General features: G+C 38.4%; 1 protein-coding gene across 1 annotated transcript; it reads left to right on the top strand.

Moving 5' to 3' along the window:
• Window positions 1-5,188: 5,188 nt before the first annotated feature.
• On the top strand, window positions 5,189-9,581 carry LOC113028821 (uncharacterized). Its single transcript, XM_080305060.1, has 7 exons — window positions 5,189-5,347; window positions 5,504-5,598; window positions 5,988-6,089; window positions 6,207-6,950; window positions 7,047-7,189; window positions 7,574-7,689; window positions 8,043-9,581. The coding sequence occupies exons 2-7, from the start codon at window positions 5,538-5,540 to the stop codon at window positions 8,167-8,169; spliced, it is 1,293 nt and encodes a 430-aa protein (XP_080161186.1). The 5' UTR covers window positions 5,189-5,347; window positions 5,504-5,537; the 3' UTR covers window positions 8,170-9,581.
• Window positions 9,582-22,723: the final 13,142 nt, after the last annotated feature.

Raw genomic sequence — 22,723 nt, 5'->3', positions numbered from 1 at the left:
ATCTAAATGCATCAACGATTTTGCTGTCTTAGCCAAAATTCTTTACAAGGAGTTTAAATATGAGTGTAGTTTGACCAGGTAAAAATTTATCGCTGAAGTAATGAATCTTTTTTTTCTTGAGTTGGTTCATAGTGCAGCATGGATTAAAGGCATGGATTTCTGATTTTGTGTTAGTTGATATATCTTGATATGTTGATGGTCCTCCAAACACCATAGAAATATCTAAACATTTATAAACAGTCATGATTTTGAACAAATTCAATTAATATTTTTGTTATTGACTACAGAATCTACAGACCGCAGTAGATGCAGAGCAGTACAACTGCCTTCATATGGCATCACTTCAAAGCAACAGTCATTACCTATGAAAATCATTTGATCACTCTCGTTGAGAGTGAAAACTTTTTCTTAACAGGAAGAAACTTCTGACAGAATCAGGCTCAGGGTAATTAATTGTTGAGTTCACAAAGGAAAGAGCCACCAAATCCAGCAGCCGGTTTTAATTGGATTTTGGAGATTGGAAATAATAGATTCTGGAAGATTAAACATAACTAATTTTGCCAACCTTCCTGTGCCTTCATTCATCTTTTAACTTCCCAGATTTGTCTTGGGATTGCATATGGGGTGGGAGCTGATGGCATATTGGGACATTTCCTCATGAGATCCATCTGGTTGTCAGATCAGTGTAGATTAATGCAAACTTGGGCAGCTTACCAAACAATTTAAAGAATGTAAATGGAATAAGAAAAATAGTTTAAAAAATAAATAAAAGCTTCTTTTATGGGATAAAACAGGAAAAAACTACATATAATCCATCTGATAATTATAAAAGAAGCATTTAAGTTATTATATGAATATTATGATTATAATATACATATAATTTTGTTATTGCAAGTGATGTATCCGCAATCTACTGAATGTACCTACAGTCCTGAAGATAACCTCAGCAAAGTATTAATTCAGCACTCAGTGCTTTTCTGCGAAGGCGTTCAATCAGTTCAGTCTGAGCCAGAGAAATACTCAGCACTCTGTTTCCTACAACAGTAAAGAGACGGAGCTAAGTGTTCCACATGGAGAGAGGGATCAATACATAAAAACAGCACAGCTGGCCTGACAGCCTGTCTTTTCCCGACAATGTCTAATGCAGCAGTGAGAAAAATCAAAACATCAGCTGCTGGGACTCCTGGCACATGTCAGCTTGACAGCCGTCTCTGTCATTTTAAAAATTTTGACAAATGGCACTTTTTATTTTTGTGGTCACGTTTCTCCAAATCTTTTTTTCTAGCAGTTTGTAACAGCTGCCACTGGAGCTGTATCTGGGCTGAAGCTGCACAAAATTTTGAGGAATGCAGATCGCCTGCAAATGGCTTGTTTTTAATGAAGCATTGACATTGTTCTCAGATTAAACTTGGGACTTGTTCAGTAAGAACTTGTGCATCAGGGTCTTTGGATGAGAAATGTGCTGTGATAATGAAAGAAATTCAAAACTCTAGGAGGTCAAAAAGCATGCAAATTAAGTCTAATTTCAAAGTATTGCTTGTGAATTTTATAAGAACACAAAGTCAAAAAAGTCACAAAGAAAAAGTTTTGTTCCTGTTTAATTACCAGTATGCATTTTAATACAAATATCTTTTTTTGCTAAAGTGCTCAAGTTGGTGTAGGAGGAAGTCACTCACTTTAGATCGATTGTAGTTAAATTTTGTGCTGGCATTTATGATCCTACATCAAAAAAAGGCTCCAGTACCACACAGTGACTATAAATAAACAATGGATGTTGTCATTGTCCTCGCTATGTGAACCTGCAATTTCTCTGTACTCTCTGCCTCGTCTCTCTCCTATCCTGCGTGTGTATATACAGTATGCTTTACATGTGGATGATCATGCATGCGTCAGTCTTTTCTGCATTGCATTTCTCCACTTACCTTTGAAGAAACCTTATCTTTTTCTCTTTGTGCTCAGATCTTTTGGAGAAAGATTGTGTAAGTTATCAGACATACAAACATTAAGTTCAAGTTTATTGTAGTCATTTTGACACCACTGAATTTGGGATAGCAGGAAGCAGCAGAATTGGACACCATAAATCCCTCACTACCTGAGAGACCTGAGCCAGAGGAGTTCCATCTCCTTTGTTGCCAGTCTTCAGAGAGGGTCCTGCCTCCACTACAGTTGTCATCCCCCCGTCAAGCCACCAGAAGTGTCCAGTCACCTGCCCCGATGCCAGCCTTTAGCCAAACCAGAGGTGTCCTGTGGCTTTAGCCAACGTTAGCCCACTAAGAGTCAGCTTCCTTTGGAACCTCCAGAGGGTCTCATTCACTTCCATCACTCTCCTTCAAGCTTCCTAAGGTGCCCAGTCAGTCATCACTGGCTGCCTCCTTGGCCTCATGAGTGAATCCATCACTGGCCTTCAAGCTAGTCCCTTGTGAGGCTGAGCCGCTGGCTGTTCATCTCTGCCATTGACCATCTGACCAGATCCAACTCTGTGTCTACTGTTGAGTTGTTTCCCCTTTGCTGCCCCCCTGAACTGCCATGTTCCCTTTCTGACCTGATGGCTGGACTCAAGAGAGGCAGGGTACACCCTCAACAGGTCACCAGTCTGACACAAGACTAAAAACAGAGAGACAGACAACCATTCAGATTCAAATCTATGGGCAATTTATAATCACTAGTTCTAACCACAACAATTGCATGTGTCTTGATTGCAGAAGGAAGCCAGAGTACACAGAGAACACGTGCAAAAACAGGGAGAACATACAAACTCCACAGCGAAGAGCCCTGGTCCCAAACTCAGGACCTTCTACAATGGCTAATTGCCGTGCCCTCTTTCTCCCACTGTTAAATGTTTCAATTTTTATATAAGTCTTAGTAAATATATCAACTGGACTTCTATTTGTGCAACTCTAACAGCTGTTTGTCAGTGGATTACTGGACAGGTGTCAAAGGCAAAATGCCTGGACTGGCCTCACTGACAGTCTTACAGTGGTCAATGGGACGCAGTCACCATTTGAATTGAAAAAGTTTAAATTTTGTATTTGTTTGTATTTTGTACAAATACAAACAAAAAGGTTCTCATGTCATCACCGCTGCTATAACTTTACAGATTTCCTAAATATAATAGAGTGTAATTTACAGAACTTGTCTTTACTGTTCCATATGATTTTTTATTTTTTCAATTCTTTATTAACATAAAATTAACCATGATTCATCCTAAACTAAAACTGCTTGAAGGTGGAAAATAAGGACACAAAGGATCAGTCTTATATTTTGATGATAGAGACCTTGTGTAAAACTAAACTGCCTAAATCTATTTAATATTGATCCAAAAATTCAGCAACAGGAAATCTTGTTGAACCAGATCTAGAAGTGATTGAATACACTTTCAAATTCAGAGCTTACACAACTGCATCCACAGAGACTTTCACTGCATTAAAATTCATGTCCTGTTTGATGCATTTAAAAACATGCAGAGGTGGTGATGGGGATGGATGATAGCAGAACTCGTACTGTTTCTACTATTGCAAATAAAGCTTAAATGAAAAAAGACAAACCAAAAGTTACAAAACCAATCAGAGGTCAGAAGGTTTTCTTAAAGAGGAGAAGATGGTTTCTTTCTTACCTTGTTGATCAGGCACTGGTACAGCCTGGACAGCCCAATGAATTCCAAAACCAATATGTTTCATCTGATGTGGAATCATGGAATGATCTGTCTTCACCTGCCAATTCTCACCAATGTTGCCAAAAATGTGACAGATTTAGAATGAAATTCACATTTTTCAACCTTCGCGAACAGTTAATTCCCCCAAATTCTTAACAGTATCTGCCGTGCATTTATGGAGTGCTCCTTGAGGTCCTTAGAGAAGAATAAAAAATAGAGAATGAGACAGGCAGGGAAAGCTCTTAAGACATTGTTTATGACACCTTTAAACAGCGTTTGCTATGAATGGCATAACCAGATATTAGTAGTGGCTGAGTGGTGTATTGAAGGCTGTTTTTCATTCATCTGCTTTTCTGATTCTGACAAGCTGTTAGGTTAGCTTGGAGGTAGTGGTGACGGGCAGCTAAGAAACCTAAGTGAGGTGTTTACCAGAGTCAGGCTGCTGACCGTACAGACAAGCAGAATTTAGTCTGGCTGTGAACGGTGATCTCCATGGAGCAAAGCAGGCAAATCTTGCAGGTGAGTAAACAGAATCTTGCAAGTCCAGAATCAGCAGTTCCACCCACGCAAGCCACAAATACATTACAAAGATAGGATGATGTGGTAATGTAAGTGGAAAGCAACATCAGGAAGAAGGAGTAATGGAAAATAGTGCAGATGTGGAAAGTAAAGTCCAAAGTAGTCCCAGTGGTAATAGGACCATTAGGCATTAGGAGCTGTAATCCTGAAACTAGAAGAGTGGCTGCAGCAGATTCCAGGCACAGCATCAGTGGTCTTTGTCCAGAACATAGACCACCCAATGTAAGGTTTGTGCTGCCACTGCTGCTGAGTACACGTAATTACAATAATATTTTTTAAAATTTCTGTAAAGGTAATCAACACTTATGCAAAGCTCTCTGACTAAAATGACATTTTTAAAATGTGAATTTATTAAAACAATGGTTTTTGATTTAATTCTGTGCTTGATAGAATTAAACTAGCACAAATTTGATTTAAAAAATTTGTTTTTAAATTTGTAAACCAACTTAACTTTTAGGTGTAATTAGCCACTGTACTAATGTTAAACTAGGAGAGGGAAAATACTATGTATATATAATAAAATATCTACTTATTACTGTAATACTAGCAAGCTAGCTAAAAAACCTAGCAAGCTAATCCAGAATTTACCATACAGTTTTCTTTGATCTCTTACTTACAAATATGTACAACTTTGCCCTGAGTTCCTGTATATATGTCTCTGTCACATAATATTGATGGGAAATGTGGACAGAATATGTGAGCAGTTTTCCATTTCTATTTATTTCTTGTTTCTCAGCACATTCACACTCTCAGTTATTTAACCTCTGTGAGAACTTAATCTGTGGGAAAAGGGAACAGAAATCACAGAAGGTGGAAGTCTGAAAACGATCAGGTCAGTCAAAGAGAAAAAAATCCCAGTCACTACTTCGTGGTATTTAACCTTAGCTATTTCTATTAAGTCTGAGTGGGAAGTACTTTGAATGTGGGAATGTAGACATCCAGTGGATTTTGCATAGTTTCGTTTTCAACCAATCAGTTTATGTCAAGTGCTTGATGATGTGGGACATCCCTTTTTCACTACAATAAATAATACTGAGTTAACATTCATTTTTTATTGGTCAGTGGCAGAATCTTTTTTGAATTCACTGTTATTGTGCGTATTTAGCTAAGTGCGAGGTAAGTGCAGGTTTAAAAACTATTTAATGTTTAGATAATTGAATGTGAACTTTCTCTAGAACATTAAAAAATGTTTATGAATGTTAGTATAGTTTAGTGTAAAATCAGCACTTCTGGAAAACTTAAGGACTGTTTTTCATTTCCAAACCTACAAAGGTCTTACCTGAACAGAAAAAAATCCAGAACATTAATGGACACAATGGAAATTGATGACACCTTATTATATATGGACGGCAATCTCATCACTCAAGGTACAGTATCACCCCCAAAACCCGCAGACAGAACTAGTGGGTAGACAAAATAAAATGCAAACCTGTTTTTCAGCTTAAATTTCAAACTGAATAACGTCACACTTTTGTGTGTGTGTATTTCATTGCTTAAGACACCTTTGGTTTGCGAACACCTTATTGAATAATAAATTTCTTGTTTAATTCATAAAAGGACCAATATCATGCTGGTCTATGCTCAGTAATACATAATTACACGGTAAAGCATGTTTTAAAGATTTTTAAATGGATTCAAAAATTCTAAAACTTAAGTTAAAGTCTCTAAAGACTTTTTTAACCAATTTTACTTGTCTAATGATATATTTGTTTGTAGTTTAATTTGAAAAATGTCTGTTTTCTTATTTACAAAACAGTGAATTTTCGCAGAAGAAACCAGATCCTCAGAGGTGTCACTGTGAGCCTCGGATTACTGTGTGCTGTCCTGTTGTGCAGTAACATAAGTCAATTTATATTCTGTAAGTTGTTTAGTTTTATTCAATAAAAATAAACCCCTTTTTTGTTGCTTTTACATCCAGTTCATGATAATCAATTGAATCTGGCAAAATATTATTTTTATTTTTTAAATTTCACAGATGAGATCATCCATCCTAAATCAGAAGACCAAACACAGCCATATCACAATACACTCACTCAAAATAAGGAGAAACTCCAAAATGATAATGACAACCTGACTGCAGAGAGGGACAGACTGGAGATCAGTTATGATGCTTTGAGTAAGGAGACTAGACAGTTAAAGATCATACTGAGCAACCTCACAAAAGACAAAGATGAGCTGCAGCACTATTACAGTTATTTGATTACTAAACGAGATGAGCTGGAGGCCAATTTCAGCAATGTGAAAAATGAGAAGGACCGGCTACAAACAAATTTCATCAACTTAAAACAAGAGAGAGATCAATTCGAGACAAACTACACTCACATGCAGAGGAAGCTTGAGGGCTTACAGACTAATCACAATAATCTGACAGCAACTGCAGAGCAGCTACAAACCAGCTACAATAACCTCCAAAGAGAAAAGGATGCATTAAGCGTTCTTTTTACTGCACTGAGAGTAAAAGAAGTCCAGCTAGAAGGTAATTACACTGTGTTAAAGAGGGAGAAAGACCAGTTACAAAGAAGCTACAATAGTCTGAATAGAAACAAACATCAAACTGACCAGAGCTATAACACCCTCCGGAAAGACAAAGAGCAACTTCAAACCAGGTATAATACTTTGAGGAAGGAAAAGGAACAATTACAAACCAACTACAGTCGCTTGACTACAGCTAGAGAAGAGTTACAATCGAAAGTCAAAAGGATGACCACTAAACTAAGCGGTATGCTTCCTATGTTACAGCTTAAATTTACTAAAATTATCCCCATTGTGGTATTCTTCATCTTTTGGATATTTTTTCCATGTGATGAATTTGCAGGCATTCCTTGTCAGGCCCACTGGAGAAGGTTTGACATAAGCTGTTATTTTGTCTCAACCTTGAAGAAAAACTGGACAGAAAGCAGAAAAGCCTGCATCGCTGAAGGTGCAGATCTACTTGTCATAGACAGCGCTGAGGAACAGGTAATAAACAAAGGCAGAATTAGAATCGCTAAACGTTGCCAATGATTGCAAGAATTTTTTCCATCTTTGTACTGGATTGCTAAGGTTTGCATGTACAGTTAAAGATGACTGCAGTGTTGCAAGAACTCCATTAGGTGATGGAACTAAAACAAAAAATTAAAGGATCATTAATGCTGTTATAATCCATCTTGTTGGAGACATGAGTCTCTATCCCAAAGACAAATGACTGTCATCGTGGCTCTACGGGTCATTCAAATTTTTTTTTACAAAACTGAAATGTGTAGAAATTGTCTGTACCAGTCCATTTATTATATATTCCAATTTAGATCAAGATCACCCCCTAACAGTAATGTCATCAGTCTTTTGTTTGTGCGACTCTAACAGCTTTTTGTCAACGAATTACTGGACAAGAGCGAGAGGCAAAATGCTTGGATTGGCCTCACTGACACACTTACAGAGGGGGTTTGGACCTGGGTGGATGGGACCCCTATTACCATAGAGTGAGTTTAAATACACAAACCTGAACAAAAAGGATCTAACTTTACACATTTTCTAAATGTAAGGTTCATTTATCAAACTTTTATGTACAACTTGACTGTACAAAGATCAGTCTTGTATTCTGTTGTTGAACTGAACTCTGCCAAAAACTTTAATATCTATCCAACAATTCAGCAACAGGAAATGTAAGGAAAGGATGAATGCAGAAGTGCACAGTATTATTTCTACTTTTGCAAATGAGAGTTAAATTAAAAAGACAGACTGAGGCACCAAACAATCACAATGTAGGAGTGAATTTGTTTCTTATAGCGACAAAGTGGAGAAAATGATTTCTCTCTCTTACCTTATTCATCAGATACTGGCAGCCTGGGCAGCCTAATGACTTCAAAAGCCAGGACTGTGGAGAATATGTTTCAACTGATAAAGGATCATGGAATGACGATGGCTGTTTCGCAGCACAAAATTATATTTGTGAGAAATAAGATCAACATGACTTACAGTGTTAACTAAAGGTTTGGACTGGGGTTCTTAAGTTTATTAATAGACAATATTCCAGATTTTTGGCTCTGTCATCATAAAAAACACCCACACAAGTTCATTTCAATTCAGTTTTATTTATATGGCACCAAATCACAATGACAGTAGCCTCTATGTCCTTTATTTTGTAGGGTAAAGAAAAATAGCAATAATCCAGCCTGGAAGTAACAAATCCATGGAATAGTTTTTCAGCATCACTCTGACACAAAATGCTTCTAATATTGGAGAAAATGAGCAATTAATTACCCTAAGTATTGTCTTTGAAGCCAAATCCTGATGATTTTAACTTACCATATTCATCTGTTCCAAAGAGTTTTGTTTTTGCCCAGAACTGATAAAAAAAAAAAAAAGAGTTTTGGACTGGTTAATATGAAAAAACACATTCTTGTTTATTTTGGCTAAATACTGCATATTTTCTGTGTCACATCTTAGTCAAAATGTAATTTAAAATGTAAATTAATAGCATTTAAGATAATTGACATTTTCAGACTATTATCATTATTGTTTTAAAATTTTCAAAATGAATAAATTACAAATTAATTACAATTTAATTTACAAATGGAAGGCAAGAGTTTTGGACTTGAGGGCCACAAAAGAAGTCAGTGGTGAGAGGTATTTTTACATTTCGTCCACTGCATTTTATTTTCCATCAGCCAAATCTTCCATCTATCCACATTCATATTTGCTTTCCTGACTCTGGTCACTGGGGCCCTACAAGCTATCACAGTTGACAAGCTGGCAGAATATCATAGCGCTAACAGGGAGACAGACAACCAAGTAGACTTACGGCCAATTTACAGTCATCAGTTAACTGAACTTTTAACTGTGGAAGGACACATACAGGCAATGTTTAAACTGCATGGTGCATGGCTTTTTAAGAAGTAAACTCTGATCATCAATTTCACTTCCTTTTTTATTTATCTAGAGCCAACATCACAAATAATTAGAACTGTGACATATAATAAGATAGATGATTTTAGGACTTTATCTATTTAGCGGGGAAGTAAAAATTACTTAATTTTTTTTCTTCTCTGTTTCGGCATAGCTGTTGTTCTGTGTGATTAAATTACATACAGCTGGTATTAGAATAACTTTTTTTTTTCTTGAATTGTTGTTAAACATTTACATATTAAGTGAACTTGGAGTTCAGGACCAGAAAAGAAGTCATACACTATTTTACATTGTTGATTTTTTACTTAATTTACATAAAAATCATCATTAAAAGCAGACTTACATGTTGTTGCGATACATGTTATGTGTTTAATGTTATAAATAATGATTAAATGTTTTCCCATTACAGACATCACTATGTTGTATAAGAGGTAAATGACTGGCAATAAAAATGTGGAAAAAATGATTTGTTTTTGCCATCATCTATCTTTTGAATGCTTACAGTACATTCACTAACAAAATTAGTCTTCATATAACATAAGTAACAACATAAAAGAACGTTTTTGTGTGTTGCGTAAAAAAAATACATCACTGAGGTTCAGATACAATAATTAATAAGCAGGTTAAAGATGACATGGAAATGGCTTTGCATGGTTAACTATGTGTACAATATGTCCACATTGTGAGGGAAACATTATGGTCGAAACCTAGAACCAAGAATGCTTTACATAAATTTTAGACTTATATTTCCTTGTTCAAGAACAGTCAGACCACTGAGATGATGCTTATAAACTCCAGTGAATATTTAAACTGTCAAACTGTAAAACTCCTAAAACAAATGTGGCTTTTTTGGTCTTTGTTTTGTTGTAATTTCATGGAAAAGTAGAGAACTTTGGTGGTTTGTCATTGTTTTAAATAGTTAGGTTCCATTTTTTTAAGAAATACACCCCCCACCCTACTCCATTTTCAAATGTTCAAGAAACTTCAGTTAAAAAAAAAAGACCTCACAAGACATCTGGCATAAATTTTAAATTAAACATTGTTGGGGAGAGGGAGGGTAGCACTTCATGGAACTCAAATGCCTTACATTCTAAAAAGTGAAACAAAAATAAATTAGTGTAACAGAAACAAAACACTGTGGAGGAAAGGGTAGCTGTTATTGCTGTGCTGTAGCTTTTACTGTGTCCACCCCCGTATGTTGCCCTGGTATAACCTGAACAGACGACGATTCACTGACACATAATGATGCCAAATGCTGACAATGCTCTCTACAGCTATAGGCTACTTGTTGCATAACACAACATCAGAGAAAAGAGTATATTGATACGAACAGCACAATTTGCAGATATATTTAGCACGCTGAGACACCACACTTTGGCATGTGGCTCATTTTGGGTGTGGTGGTGGCTACATGTAGTGCAGCTGCTCTTGAAGGGGGCATCTCAACCATTAATTGGACTAAGCCTTTTCATTCCCCCCCAGAGATGAGTCTGATCCAAACCGTCTGTGGTGGAGTGGTGAGATCTGGCTCCCCCCCGGGATGTAGCCGAGTGGTGCGGTTACGCTTTTGGCCATGTGACTAAAAATAAAGATCAAAGAAGCCTCTTCCAGACATGTTGGTCTGGTTAAACTCACAGAAAAAAGGGCTTTTAAATAGTTAAGAGGGTGATGCGTGTGCATTAGTCTAAAGAGCTAATGTATTTAGAAGGATGAGGCTACTTTTCCAAGTGCATCCGACAACATTATAAAGTGAGCCCACTTTTGTGCAGTTCATACTTTTAACCTCTAGCCTGTAAAACGGGTAACATTCTACCAAACAGGGCATACAGCCTGTATAGTGTGGTAGTGTCTGGGAAAAACTAGCAACATATTGCTGACTAAGTTGGAGACTTTCACTCTGGTGCATTATCTGCACTACTTAACACTTACCATAAAACGTCAGGTCTCTATGGCAGCAAATTAGCGAGTCATGTTAGCTACTACACCTGTTTGTATACGACTCTCCACTCTACCTCTGCTGTATAAAAAATGGATGTAGCTACTGTCAAAGCCTCAAGATTAGCATTTAAAAGATTTTTGTTAGGTTTATAAAAACCCTAGATGCAACATGAGGAGCGGGTCTGAGTCCGAAACTGCTTCCTCAATGACAAAGATCTAAAAATTCTTCCATTCATTCAATATGATCCAAATGAGTGACTGAGGACATAAACATGGCAGGCAAGTGGGTTAACAGAGGTCAAGACATAAAGACATTTTCCCCTGTGACTTCTATAGGACTGGAAAACTATAGGATGGAGAATGTAGGTTTAAAGAAATTCAGACTAACAACAACCTCCTTACGACTAGGAGAAATTGGTAGTTGCAGCCTCTTGCTGAGGTTTAAATTGATCACAAGAAAATTTCACAGTCCATCTGGCGGGAGGCGGCCTATCACCAGGTGCATGCTGCTTCTGTCCCCTGCTGTTGGAAAAGGCACTATTTGGCAATTGCACTTTACGAATGTATTATTTATCAGGTTGATTTGCCACAAAATTAGCCAAGCACAATAACAAAAATCGCATTAAAAATCCTTTCATATGCTGTGGAAATGTATTTTGTATGCATGCCTGAAATTAGCTAATAGCTACACTTAAGATTGTAAAATGAGGATAATGAGAGTAAGACTTTCTGTGCATAGACCATGACAAATGAATGTAATAAAACGAATGTTTTGTATTTTCTTCTATTTAATCTCAAAAAGCTCCTAAAACAGTCAGTGTCACTGTTAACCTCCCTCTGCTTTTATTACCGCTAATCATTTACTTAAGCTCAGTGTTTAAAACCTTAGGATCTAACTAACCTCGTATTGTGGATGGATTATCTCAGTTGTTCTCCTGGCTGAAGTTTGGTCCTTTTACAGCATCCTGCCATGCGATTACATTTGTTCCTGACCACCGAGAACACTCACGTTAACTTTTATTGAGTGGAAATAAAGTTAGCTTGTTTATATTATGCTAACATAGCTGTGTCGCTAGCGATCACGTAGCACATCATTATATACCAGCTAGCCAAACTTCAGTAACCCTGCAAACGTCACTGCTGTTTAGTTTTCTGTCTTCATTTATGCTGGAAGTGATAACAGAGCTGTACGTTTTAATTTGTTTCCAAAACCCCGCAGTCAGGACATGCTATATTGTATTTAGATAGCTTCCTGCTAACTTCTAACTCCGTTAAATGTCATAAATTCTGTTTTCATGGATGCCTGGATGTTAAACTCAATTGTTACACCTGGTAGAGCAGAACGCTGATCATTTTATTAAAGATGAAAGACTTTAGACAGTTTTTCAACTCTCAGTAATGCCATAGTGATCGTTTGATATATGGACCTGCAGCGGAGTTTAGGCCCAGACACGGCTAGTGACGTCAGACTTAACGACTGGATAGGCAGAATGTTACAGGCAGCCCTAAAGAATGTAGCCTCATGGGCAGTGTTGTCCGTGCTGCAGGGAGAATGGATTGCGGTTTGGAGTCTTCTCTCACCCCCGTTCTCTGCGGCCTGCTGGAGCGGGGAGCTAGGAGGAGGAGTTGGCCGTCCGACTGGGGTCTGGAATGTGGGGCCTCCCTGCTGCTGCGGAGTCGGGGCGGTCTGCTTCTCCCCACCGCAGGGAAAAGGGTAACTGGGTCTGGGTGCAGTTCCCCCCTCCGGGGCAAGGGCACCTAGGCCCGGTTCGTAGAGTACGCTTGGGGAGTGTGATTGTGTGTACAGCGTCTCTTTATGTCTGTCTCCACGTTGGTTGAGTGTGGAGTAAGTGCATATGAGAGCATGAGGGTGGGAATGGATGTTTGTATCTGTGTGTGCCTGTATGTCTGTGTCTATATGTCAGGTTGGGTATCAGACGCCAACTCTCTGGGGACATCTCAGGCCCTCCAAGGTTTGGAGGCCTATCTCCCCCTACCACCACTTCCCCTGCCAGTGGCGGACTTCCTCAGACATCGGTGCGTTGGTGGTTCTTTGTGTCCGGGGATGGGTGTCCAGGTACATACCGGCTCACTCCTTGGCGGCCGCTTATCGGGGCCTGGAGCCTGGGGCTCGCTCGGGCCACTTCGGAGGTGGGGTGCCCCCGGCCTCTCGGCCTGGGGCTCGGTCACTCAGGCACAGCTGGCTGCCGGCGGAGCTCACGGGCGCGTCACTGCAACCCCCCCCCCCTGGCTTCTGCTCCGCGGCTGCTGACTGACCCCTCATCTGGGACTCTCCTCAGCTCTTTCTGGGACAGTGGCGCGGCTGCCCCTCTGTTGGTCTTCCTTGGTCTCTTGTGTTCTGGGGGCCTCTGGATGTCTGGAGTTTTGATCTCCTCCATACCTGCTTCATGCCCTCTCTGCTTATTCTGTTGGTTTTTGTTTTTTGCCCTTCTCCCCCGTCCCTCTTCTCAGCTGTTTTTCTTTCCCTCTTTCTTTCCCCCAGTCAAGCCTGTCCTGTATTCAGCAAGTGAAAATAAAATAGACAATAAAAGGTGAATCAAATGGACCATTACGGCAAGGCTGGGATGGTCAGTTTGGTAAAGTAAATCCGTTGGGCATCTTTCTTCGCCTTTAGACAATAATTCTGATGGCAAAAGAGCCAAACGGGACAGGCAAAAAAAAAAAAAGAAAAAAAAAAAAAGAGAATGGATTGCCATACCTGTTATGTGTCTATGAGCGTGAGGAGGGAGAAAAAGGAGAGTGGAAAAGTATGAGTTATCATCGAGCAGAAACGGGAGCTGGAAGCATGTAAATATAATAATAACCACTGCAGCCAAGAAGAGTGCCTGACGAGCCCAGTTGTAAGTAAGCTATTAAGACTCGACTGTACACAGTGTTCGTGTTTTCCTCAGGAACAAGAAGTTCCTGTTGGAGCAGCCTTTCAAATCCTCTCTCTAAAACTTGACCCTGACAACAAAGTAAAGCTATTTTTCGGCTACGAGCCCGACACAGAACATGACATATTAGCCAGAGGTCCCTTTACTACGGTTCGGAGCCGCAGACCTTCACTAATCATAATAAATCACACAGCAATAGTACATTCATGTAGTTGTAAAAAGCATAATATATCATGTAATCCAAAGTATTCAGAATACATTACTCTCATTGAGTAACGTAACGGAATACGTTACAAAATACATTTTGGGGCATGTATTCTGTAATCTGTAGTGGAATACATTTTAAAAGTAACCTTCCCAACACTGCCCAAATGTATCAAGAGACCTGATACAGAGCCACCACTTAGAATTGCTGCTGCTCTATCTCAATGCCCTTCTTGTGATGATGCAGGGAAAAAGCATTTTTCAGTAAATGCATTAGAGGGAACTGAATACAGCACTCACATCATCTGGGTTTGCAGACCATTGCACATGTACATTTGTGTCCCTTCATGCACCTACTCATGAGTTCTCACTCTGGTTATAGGCTTTGCATCACATGCTGACACTGAAGAACTAAAACATTATTCAAATCTAGGCTCATATAAGGTTTTGCAAAGAGAAAAGCTTAGTAAAACCAAACTGCCTTTTGGGCCTGAAGCGATTTTCCTGTTGCAGATAATGCCACATCCAGCGCTCTTGATATATCCATGGATTTTTCCACTATTAAAAAATGCCAAGGTCATTGTTTTATACTTCCACCCCAAGATCTTGAAATGTGATCTTCAACTGCCCATTAGCATTTTTGTTAGTTGAGCCTACAGACTGCATGTACAACTGAAATTCCTGCCAAAATGAACAAAGAGTGGTGCGGTGGCTTCATGTGGTAGACAAGTAATTTTGTGACCAAATTCCACCTTTAAGTCTGCTGTCTGGATTTGCTTATGTGGATGAATAACTTTATTACAGACTTTATTGAGCCAAAGGTTCTTGGCCATTAAAAACACTAATGTAGAGTGTGCCGTCAAAGCAAAAAAAAAAAGAAAGACTTTAAGACAAATTGATTTGCTAATAAAAATCCCTTAAGGTCTTTTTTCTGTTTTAGGACATCAGTTGGTGTAACAATGCTAACTTTTTGGCTTATGCCTGCAGCACCTTGGAAAAATTTTTTATTTATCTAATAATTATAAGAAATAGCACAATAATAATAATAATAATCAATAGAGAAAGACAAAAAAAAACAAAGAAACATTAGAAAATTAGAAACTACCACTATCCATAATGAATTAATTTAATAAACAGAGAAATTGCAGTACCATGGTACATGCTCATATAACGTGAGCTTTCTCAAGGTAATTACAAAACGGAGTCCAGGATTTTGAGAAAACATTTGCTGCAGATGTTTGTAGGTATCAAACTTTTTCCATTTGAATGACTGATAACATGTCATTGAGCCAGACACTGAAGGTGGGTGGAACAGCGGACTTCCATTCCTTTAGGATAAGTCTTTTCGCAATCATCATTCCGAGATCAATTGGCACCTGCACAGTCGCAGGGATAGTTCTGGAACGTACGCAGCCAAAATCTGCAATTTCTGGATTAGGTGAAATGGAGATCCAATAAGCTTTAGAGTACCAATCAAATATTTTGAACCAGAAATTGGTCAATAAGGGACAATGCCAGAAAGCATGAGCCAGTGTGCTCTCTGATATTTTATATTATTTATTTATTTTTAACTAAAGAAATGTATTCCTTTTTTATCCTTTTTGGCAAAAGACATTAAATGCTAACAGAAACTAAACCGGACCTCCTTATCAGCTTTAGGATTTAGTATTAGACTTCCATTTTTTTTGGAAACAAAAATCTGCTACCTGTTGTTTTACGGCCCTTTACAGTGCAGTTATCTCATGTTTGTGTTACATATAGCATTAACTTAAGCTGACAACATGAGTCTGCTTTAATGGCTCCTTCAAGCTATAATGGTGAGACACTTCAGATAAGAATGAATATCAACAGGTGTGATTCCATTTCCATTTTTTAAAGTTCAAATTCCTCATTTTCCCAGCGGCTTCAGGGATCCATTTCCATTAAAAGAGAAAAAAAAAGTGTGACATTTTAAACACATGAAAAAAGCAGTGCAGCAGTAAAAATCAGAGGAGCGAAAATGCCACATATCATAGCATCAAGTATAGAGTGTAATATGTGCAAGCAAAAATACAAATCCATCATCTACATGATGGCCCTAAGATGAATTTAGAGTTCGGTCATCTTGATTGTGTAAAGATTAGCTCATGTTACTAAACAGTGGTATAATCTGTAAGACTGTTATCTATTACTGATGCTATTCATCCCGCTGTTGCTTGTTGTTAAAATGAGTGCGAAAGGGATTATAGTAAAATTACTATTGAAGATAATAATAATTGTGATTCAGCTCACAGTTATGTGCACAAATGAAGACACTGAGAAGATGATTGTTTTTTTCAGTTGATTTCAATATGTTTTTAACATTCATAAACAGTGAATAAACAGTAACATGACAAACTACGGGAGAGTTGTAATGGTGGACACTGTGATTTTAATCACTTAGGCAGCTTTAATACTGGACACATAAAGTGTGATTAAATCCTTAATAGAGCGAAGCAGTCAAAAGATAGAAAAGGACAACAGTACTGTTAAAGGTGGGTTTTATTCTATCGAAAAAACAGTAAACTCCAGTGTCTAACTTCAACAGCAAAAACAGAAATATTTACAGCCTGCTACTAAAACCAGTTTGATGCTAAGAAGAATATCTCCTCTTCATAACAACACTGAATGTGGTGATTTTTTTTCATAACTCATCCACCTGGTGTCTGGACACAAACAGTAGTAGCCTGTCAGTGTCTGCAGGGCCTTACCTGCACTGCTGTGAATCATAACACTGGATGTCAGTTTGTTTATGCATGTTCCTTTTGGAGTATTTCTAACAGCTCATCTGACTAATCCTGTGGGTTGCTGTGTAGTACAGACAATCCAAGAACTGCGTCGGCTTCAGTGAGTGAAATTCTAGTGTTTCAGTATCCATTACTTATCCATTACTAACCATAAATTAGCTGCTATGTGTCTTGTGTTGTCCCTGCAAAGCTTATGATGTAGCTCGTTGCCCAAGATAACTAGCATTAGCTAGTAAATTAGCACTCCACCCTTTCATTCATATAAGGTAATTAAAAAAGCCCCAAACTGGCAGCAGCCAACAGGCCAATGGCCAAAACTAAGCTCACCATATTCTTCTTTTATAATCTTTATAACTCGGATCTGCTTGCAGTAACTTTATTTTTTTTTTATAACCATTCGTTTAATTGACTGTGTAACCTATTGCTGACAAATGCTAAAAAGGAGAAGTATTTTCATAGACTTTCTCCAAATTTTAACCACTTCTCTATTGTAAAGCCATTAACCCAGTTTGACACCACACTGCCCCCATTTCTGTTGTTTTGTTTTGTAGAGTTGTTGATGGGCTAAAACAGTGGAGTGAAAATGGAAGACTGTTTCAACTAAAGTGTTGATCATGTAATTAAAAACATAGTTATACAGATGTTATAATTATGGACAGATTTACAGATAAGTAAATATACCGTGTATAAAACAAGACTCAATAATGTGTACTATTGATGTTTCTTAGCTTAAAGTAGTAATACTAGTAGGAATAAAATGTTTCAGAGCATTAAAACAGCAATTTAATCACTTGTTTCATTGCTGATCTGATCAAAAACAGGGGACACAGCACTGCAACATGTTAAAGAGATGAGAGCCTCAACACAACAAAGCGCTGATCTGGGAATTGGTTTTATCTGAGGGTGGACACATGACTAGTTAACAAGGCATTTAACCTCCCCTACTGCCTTTTTTATTTTTATTTTTTATCTGCTTCCTTGATCTGTCATGCTCCAATATGTCTCTTGACAACTTGGAGAATCTCAGACTGTAACTGAACTCATACACTCAGGAAAGAGATCAGAATTCAACTGACAGAAAACACGGGTCTATTTTTAGCAGCTGGACTGAATTTCCTAATCTCCTCAACTCCTGAATGAATAATGAACGCTATCTTGTTAGTAATATCACAAAAATAAAAACACACTCACATGATGGAAAGTAACGGCAAATGGCATCACACCGAGAGCTGATTATGTTTTTTTATTTTTTTTAATGCAGCAAGTTGCGACCCCAGTGACCGTTACCATGCTGTCATATGCATCTCCCATCGAAACTAAAAAGAGGCTGTGAAAGAGGAGAGTGAAGCTGCTGAGTGTCTGATGGAGATAAGGGGAAATGACTGCGGCTGAGAGACGCCGTCCTTCAGCCTGTCACACCCTACACTGCCCATATTAATTAGGCTCTATAATTCATGAGCTAATGAGAAGCAGACACTTCAGAAAAGAGAGGAGAGGACTTTTTGACATCTCTTCTTCTGCTATCTGTGTACGATAACACAATGATTTGCCTCGATGATATGATGGGCTGTCGATCCTTATCTATTTGTAAAAGTTTCTTTCTTAAACTTAAACTTGAATCACATTTATCCCTTTTAACAATCAAAGGTTCTTTCTAAGTGTCTTTAAAATGTATTGCTTTTTTTTTATAATCGCAGAAAGAAAGAACGGGGGTTTGAAAAAATCTGAAATGTCTCTTCATTTCAGTGGGTTATACAGGTGTGCCTGCCTGTCTTTGATGGACAGCAGCTGGCAGGCTGCCACAGTGCCTACACAGCAGAGAATGAGAGACAAACTGGACTCAAGTGACATTTGTATCTGTGTTTACATGCTGTTTAATGTGCTTCAGCCGAGCAACTAATTAGCTATCTAGTCTGCAAACTGTGCAGTATTCCCCAGTTAATATTTGTCTAGTTGTTCATACAACACAGTGAGGTAGGGGAACTGGGCATGAGTTCATGCTGTGAAACCTAAAAGTATTTACATTTTCATGGTTGATGATTTTTTTTTCTTAAAGATACATGGGCACAAACTTCAATCAGAGACTGAAGGGACAGCTTGATGGCCAGGGATTGGGTGGTGCTGGTGCTGCTGGAGCTGCTACTGGGGAAAAAGGGGGATGAACTAACTCTTAAAATGGACCAAAGTGTTCCTTTATTCTATCAGTATCAAGTATTTAACAGAATTTTAGATGGCGGGGCTTTGATGCTTCTTACAAGCAGATGGAGCACAACTTTTCAGTCCAATTTTGCTGTATTATGATAAAATTTAATTATTTATATAGAGCCAAATAAAACTAGAGTGATGTCAGGGCTCTTGAAAATAGTGCATTTAGAAACCACGTATGCTACAGGTCTAATTTCCCCAAAGCATAACTTGTTTTCATTTTTGCTTCTTATTTTTTTATTACTTTCAGCCATCTGCGATGCCCCTCGTGCTGTGTTGGAAGCGGCCCTTGCCTGCGCTTGCTGATAATTGCATGATATGGGAGAGATGCTGGCTGATGCCCCTCACCTGGGCTTTACAAGCTATAAACTGGTCCAGGTGTTCACTTGCTAGCTTTCTTATCTTTAATTTAAGCAAATCCCACCCATTTATTGCATACTGACTCAAGGTATGTGACAAAGAGGGAGTACACACAAGACAGTAAAGACAAACACTAAAGACAGTTGATAAAAAGTGACAAGAGTGAGTCAGATTATAGAGGTTAGAGCTATTATAGCTGATGGTGCTCCCATGCCAGCCAGTTGTCTGTAAGCATAGGCCAGGACCACCTAGAAGACAGTCGGAGGAATCTCGCTCAACTGCGCGGTGTATTCACATATTTAACTATAAATATTTTATTATACTCAGTTCTGCTGCCATCTATAATTTAATCCTTCTTTTTAAGTGAAAGTAAGGAAATGAAGGAAAAAGCTGGTGTAGTGGCCTTTAGTTTGATGTTTTATGAGAAATCCATATTAATGCAGATGATTTTGGCAAAAGGAACAGCTTTACTGTGTAGTATTGCAGGTTGATGGCTCATGACTTTTTGCGGCATAATGTCAATGCTATAAATATGACGAACTAAGATTAGCAAGATTTATACTTTTACTCATAAGAAAAGAAATGCTTCTTGGGATGAATGCAAAACGCACTGTTAAATTTTAATGATGTCAACAGCAGCCTTGAGCCCATTGATTGTGAAACATTATTCCTTTGTGACTCTCTAACATTTGCCTTTACTGAGCTGGGTAATAAATATGGAGAAGGATTTTAACTTAACTATCTCTAGTGTTTTAATGAGTTGAGTGAAGCACTTTTCATCAATAAGTGTACATTTTACAGTCAGTGTACATGAACCAGCATGAATTCATTAATGAAGAACCATTTATTTTCTGCATTGATTGCTTATGAATCACCAGGAGAAAAGACAAACGAATGCACGCCTCAATGCAAAAACAAAACAGTCATCAATGTATCATGATTGCCATTATCGTGATTATGAAGTTAGTAACCATATTCATGAGTTTGTTACAGTGGTTTGTTATTTATTGTTTAGTTTTGATTCCAGTTTAGTTAACAACAGCTGCTCTTGCCGTTTCCATGACATAGCTCTGATAGTTTGCAGTGTAACACACTAATCAGCGCTTACATGATCATTATCATTAATGAATGACAAACCTATGACTTAATGTGCCTGGGACAGGACACAGAATATTGTAAACTGTGCCTCACTGAAAGAAAGCTCACACTAATTGAGATCCAGATTTACATAGAAAAGCTTGGCTTGTTAAACCGAACCCGCGTAGCATTTATTGTGGGTAACAACAGATAAGGAGTTTTAATAACATAGAATAGTGAACATAAAAGTGTGATTTTCCAGACACAAAAAATGGATGAAAAAGTTGAAAACTTTTAGGGCAGATTGAAATTAGAGAAAGAAAGTAGCATACTAAATATACTTACTGGCCAGTTCATTAGGTATACCTGGTCAGCAACTGAGCTACTCACCTAGCTACATGTCTTTAACATCAAACAAGATTTATTTGTCACGTACACAATCACACAGAGTACAACTTGTAGTGAAATGCTTGTGTCCGAGCTGCAGACAGGCTGCAGATGTAGCCGCACCATTCCATGGCTTGGTTTTTTAGCGGGGGGGGGGGGGGTCTAGCCAAGACCCTTACTAGATACCAGACGGTAATTAAACTTGCAACTCCTACTCCAAAGGTGTGTAGTATTACCACTACACTATCCAGTTGCTTTAGGGATGCGGACATGGTCAAGACACCTGCTGAAGTTCAAATCAAGCATTAGACTGTCTTAATGGGCAACAAAGAGTGAGTGTTGAAGTGAGGGCTCAAAAGCAGAAAAATTAAGAGGCAGAGTTCAATCAAGCAATCAAAGCTTTATTCGCCACATGCAGGTTGCCCTGCAGTGAAATGAGACCCCCCCCCCCCCCCCCCGACCTTACAGACACAACACAGACATTACATGGGGATACAAGTTGGAGATCGGTAGCATTACATAAAAACACTGAAATATACACAACAATGGGAAAGTACAAGAGGAAAAAAAGAGACCTCTACTCATGCTGTGCTTCCATGGTAGGACAGCATGAGAACAGGAAACAAAAAACAGTTCAATAACAGAAGGTAAGCTATTTATGTGACTGATTAAAATCCCAAAACACAAACCCAAACCAAACACAAACCCTCCCAAAATAAAGAGTAACAAAGTCAGTAGTTCAGGAAACAAACAGAGAAAGAGTATGATGAAACAAAAAACTGCATATACAACAAGGTACCAAGTGGAGGGAGCTGGGGCAGACAAGCACAAGCATAGACAACCAATCCAATTGGTCAGGGGAGGAAGTAAAACTAACACACAGGACACAATATGAGATAACATGCAGAATTACCAAAGATAAAACAGGAAATGAGAATCAACAACTAAACAGATAAATATGAAAAAGTGATCAGTTAACAAGCTAAGAATCAAATAGAAAACATAAACCCACTAGAAAATCGATAAATTTGGACATTACTGCTAAAGACCCAGCACTGTGACACAGAATGATGTCGTGCTGCTGGCAGCATCAACTCAAATAATCACTCGTTACAACAGAGGTATGCAGAAGAGTATCCAAACATGTTGAGCCTTGAAGCAGATGTGCAGAAGACCACACCAAATGCTAATCTGTCAGCAAAGAACAAGAAACTGAGACTACAATTAACAACAAGGTCTATTTGACTTTCTATCTACAGGTCAGGCTGGGGATGATGTAATGGTGTGGCCCATCTGTACCAACTCAGCCTTCCTTGCAAATGCTACTGACCGAATCCATTCCTTTATAACACAGTGTACACATCTTTTAATTGCTGCTTATAGCAGGACAACACACCATATCACACAGCTCGCATCATCTCAAACCTGTCCCGACATGACAGTGAGGTCACTGTACTCATATGGCCTTCACAATCACCAGATCTCAATCCAGTAGAGCATCTTTGGGACGTGGCAGAATGGGAGATTTGCAACATGGATGAGCAGCTAAAAAAATCTGCATTGTTATTGTGATGTGATCGTCTCAATATGGACCAAAATCTCAGAGGATTGTGTCCAGCATCTTGTTGAATTAAAACCACAAAGATTTCTGGCAGTTTTGAACTAAAAAGTGGGTGCAACCTGGTACCAGCAAGTGTGCCTAATAAAGTGGCCAGTGACTTATTGTGGCTTTATGTATCCGAGACAAAATTCATAAACAGAAAATCAAAACTTTT

The sequence above is a fragment of the Astatotilapia calliptera genome, chromosome 2, assembly GCF_964374335.1.
Source record: "Astatotilapia calliptera chromosome 2, fAstCal68.1, whole genome shotgun sequence".
NCBI classification, from domain to species: Eukaryota; Metazoa; Chordata; class Actinopteri; order Cichliformes; family Cichlidae; genus Astatotilapia; species Astatotilapia calliptera.
This window is presented reverse-complemented; position numbering and strand designations above follow the sequence as displayed.

What these genes read in the sequence shown, in the direction of transcription:
- LOC113028821 (XM_080305060.1), top strand. Translation starts at nt 5,538, where the DNA reads ATGGACACAATGGAAATTGATGACACCTTATTATATATGGACGGCAAT. An exon ending in CGGCAATCTCATCACTCAAG is followed by an intron (nt 5,599 to 5,987) that starts GTACAGTATCAC and finishes TTTACAAAACAG; the next exon opens with TGAATTTTCGCAGAAGAAAC. An exon ending in TAGACAGCGCTGAGGAACAG is followed by an intron (nt 7,190 to 7,573) that starts GTAATAAACAAA and finishes CGACTCTAACAG; the next exon opens with CTTTTTGTCAACGAATTACT.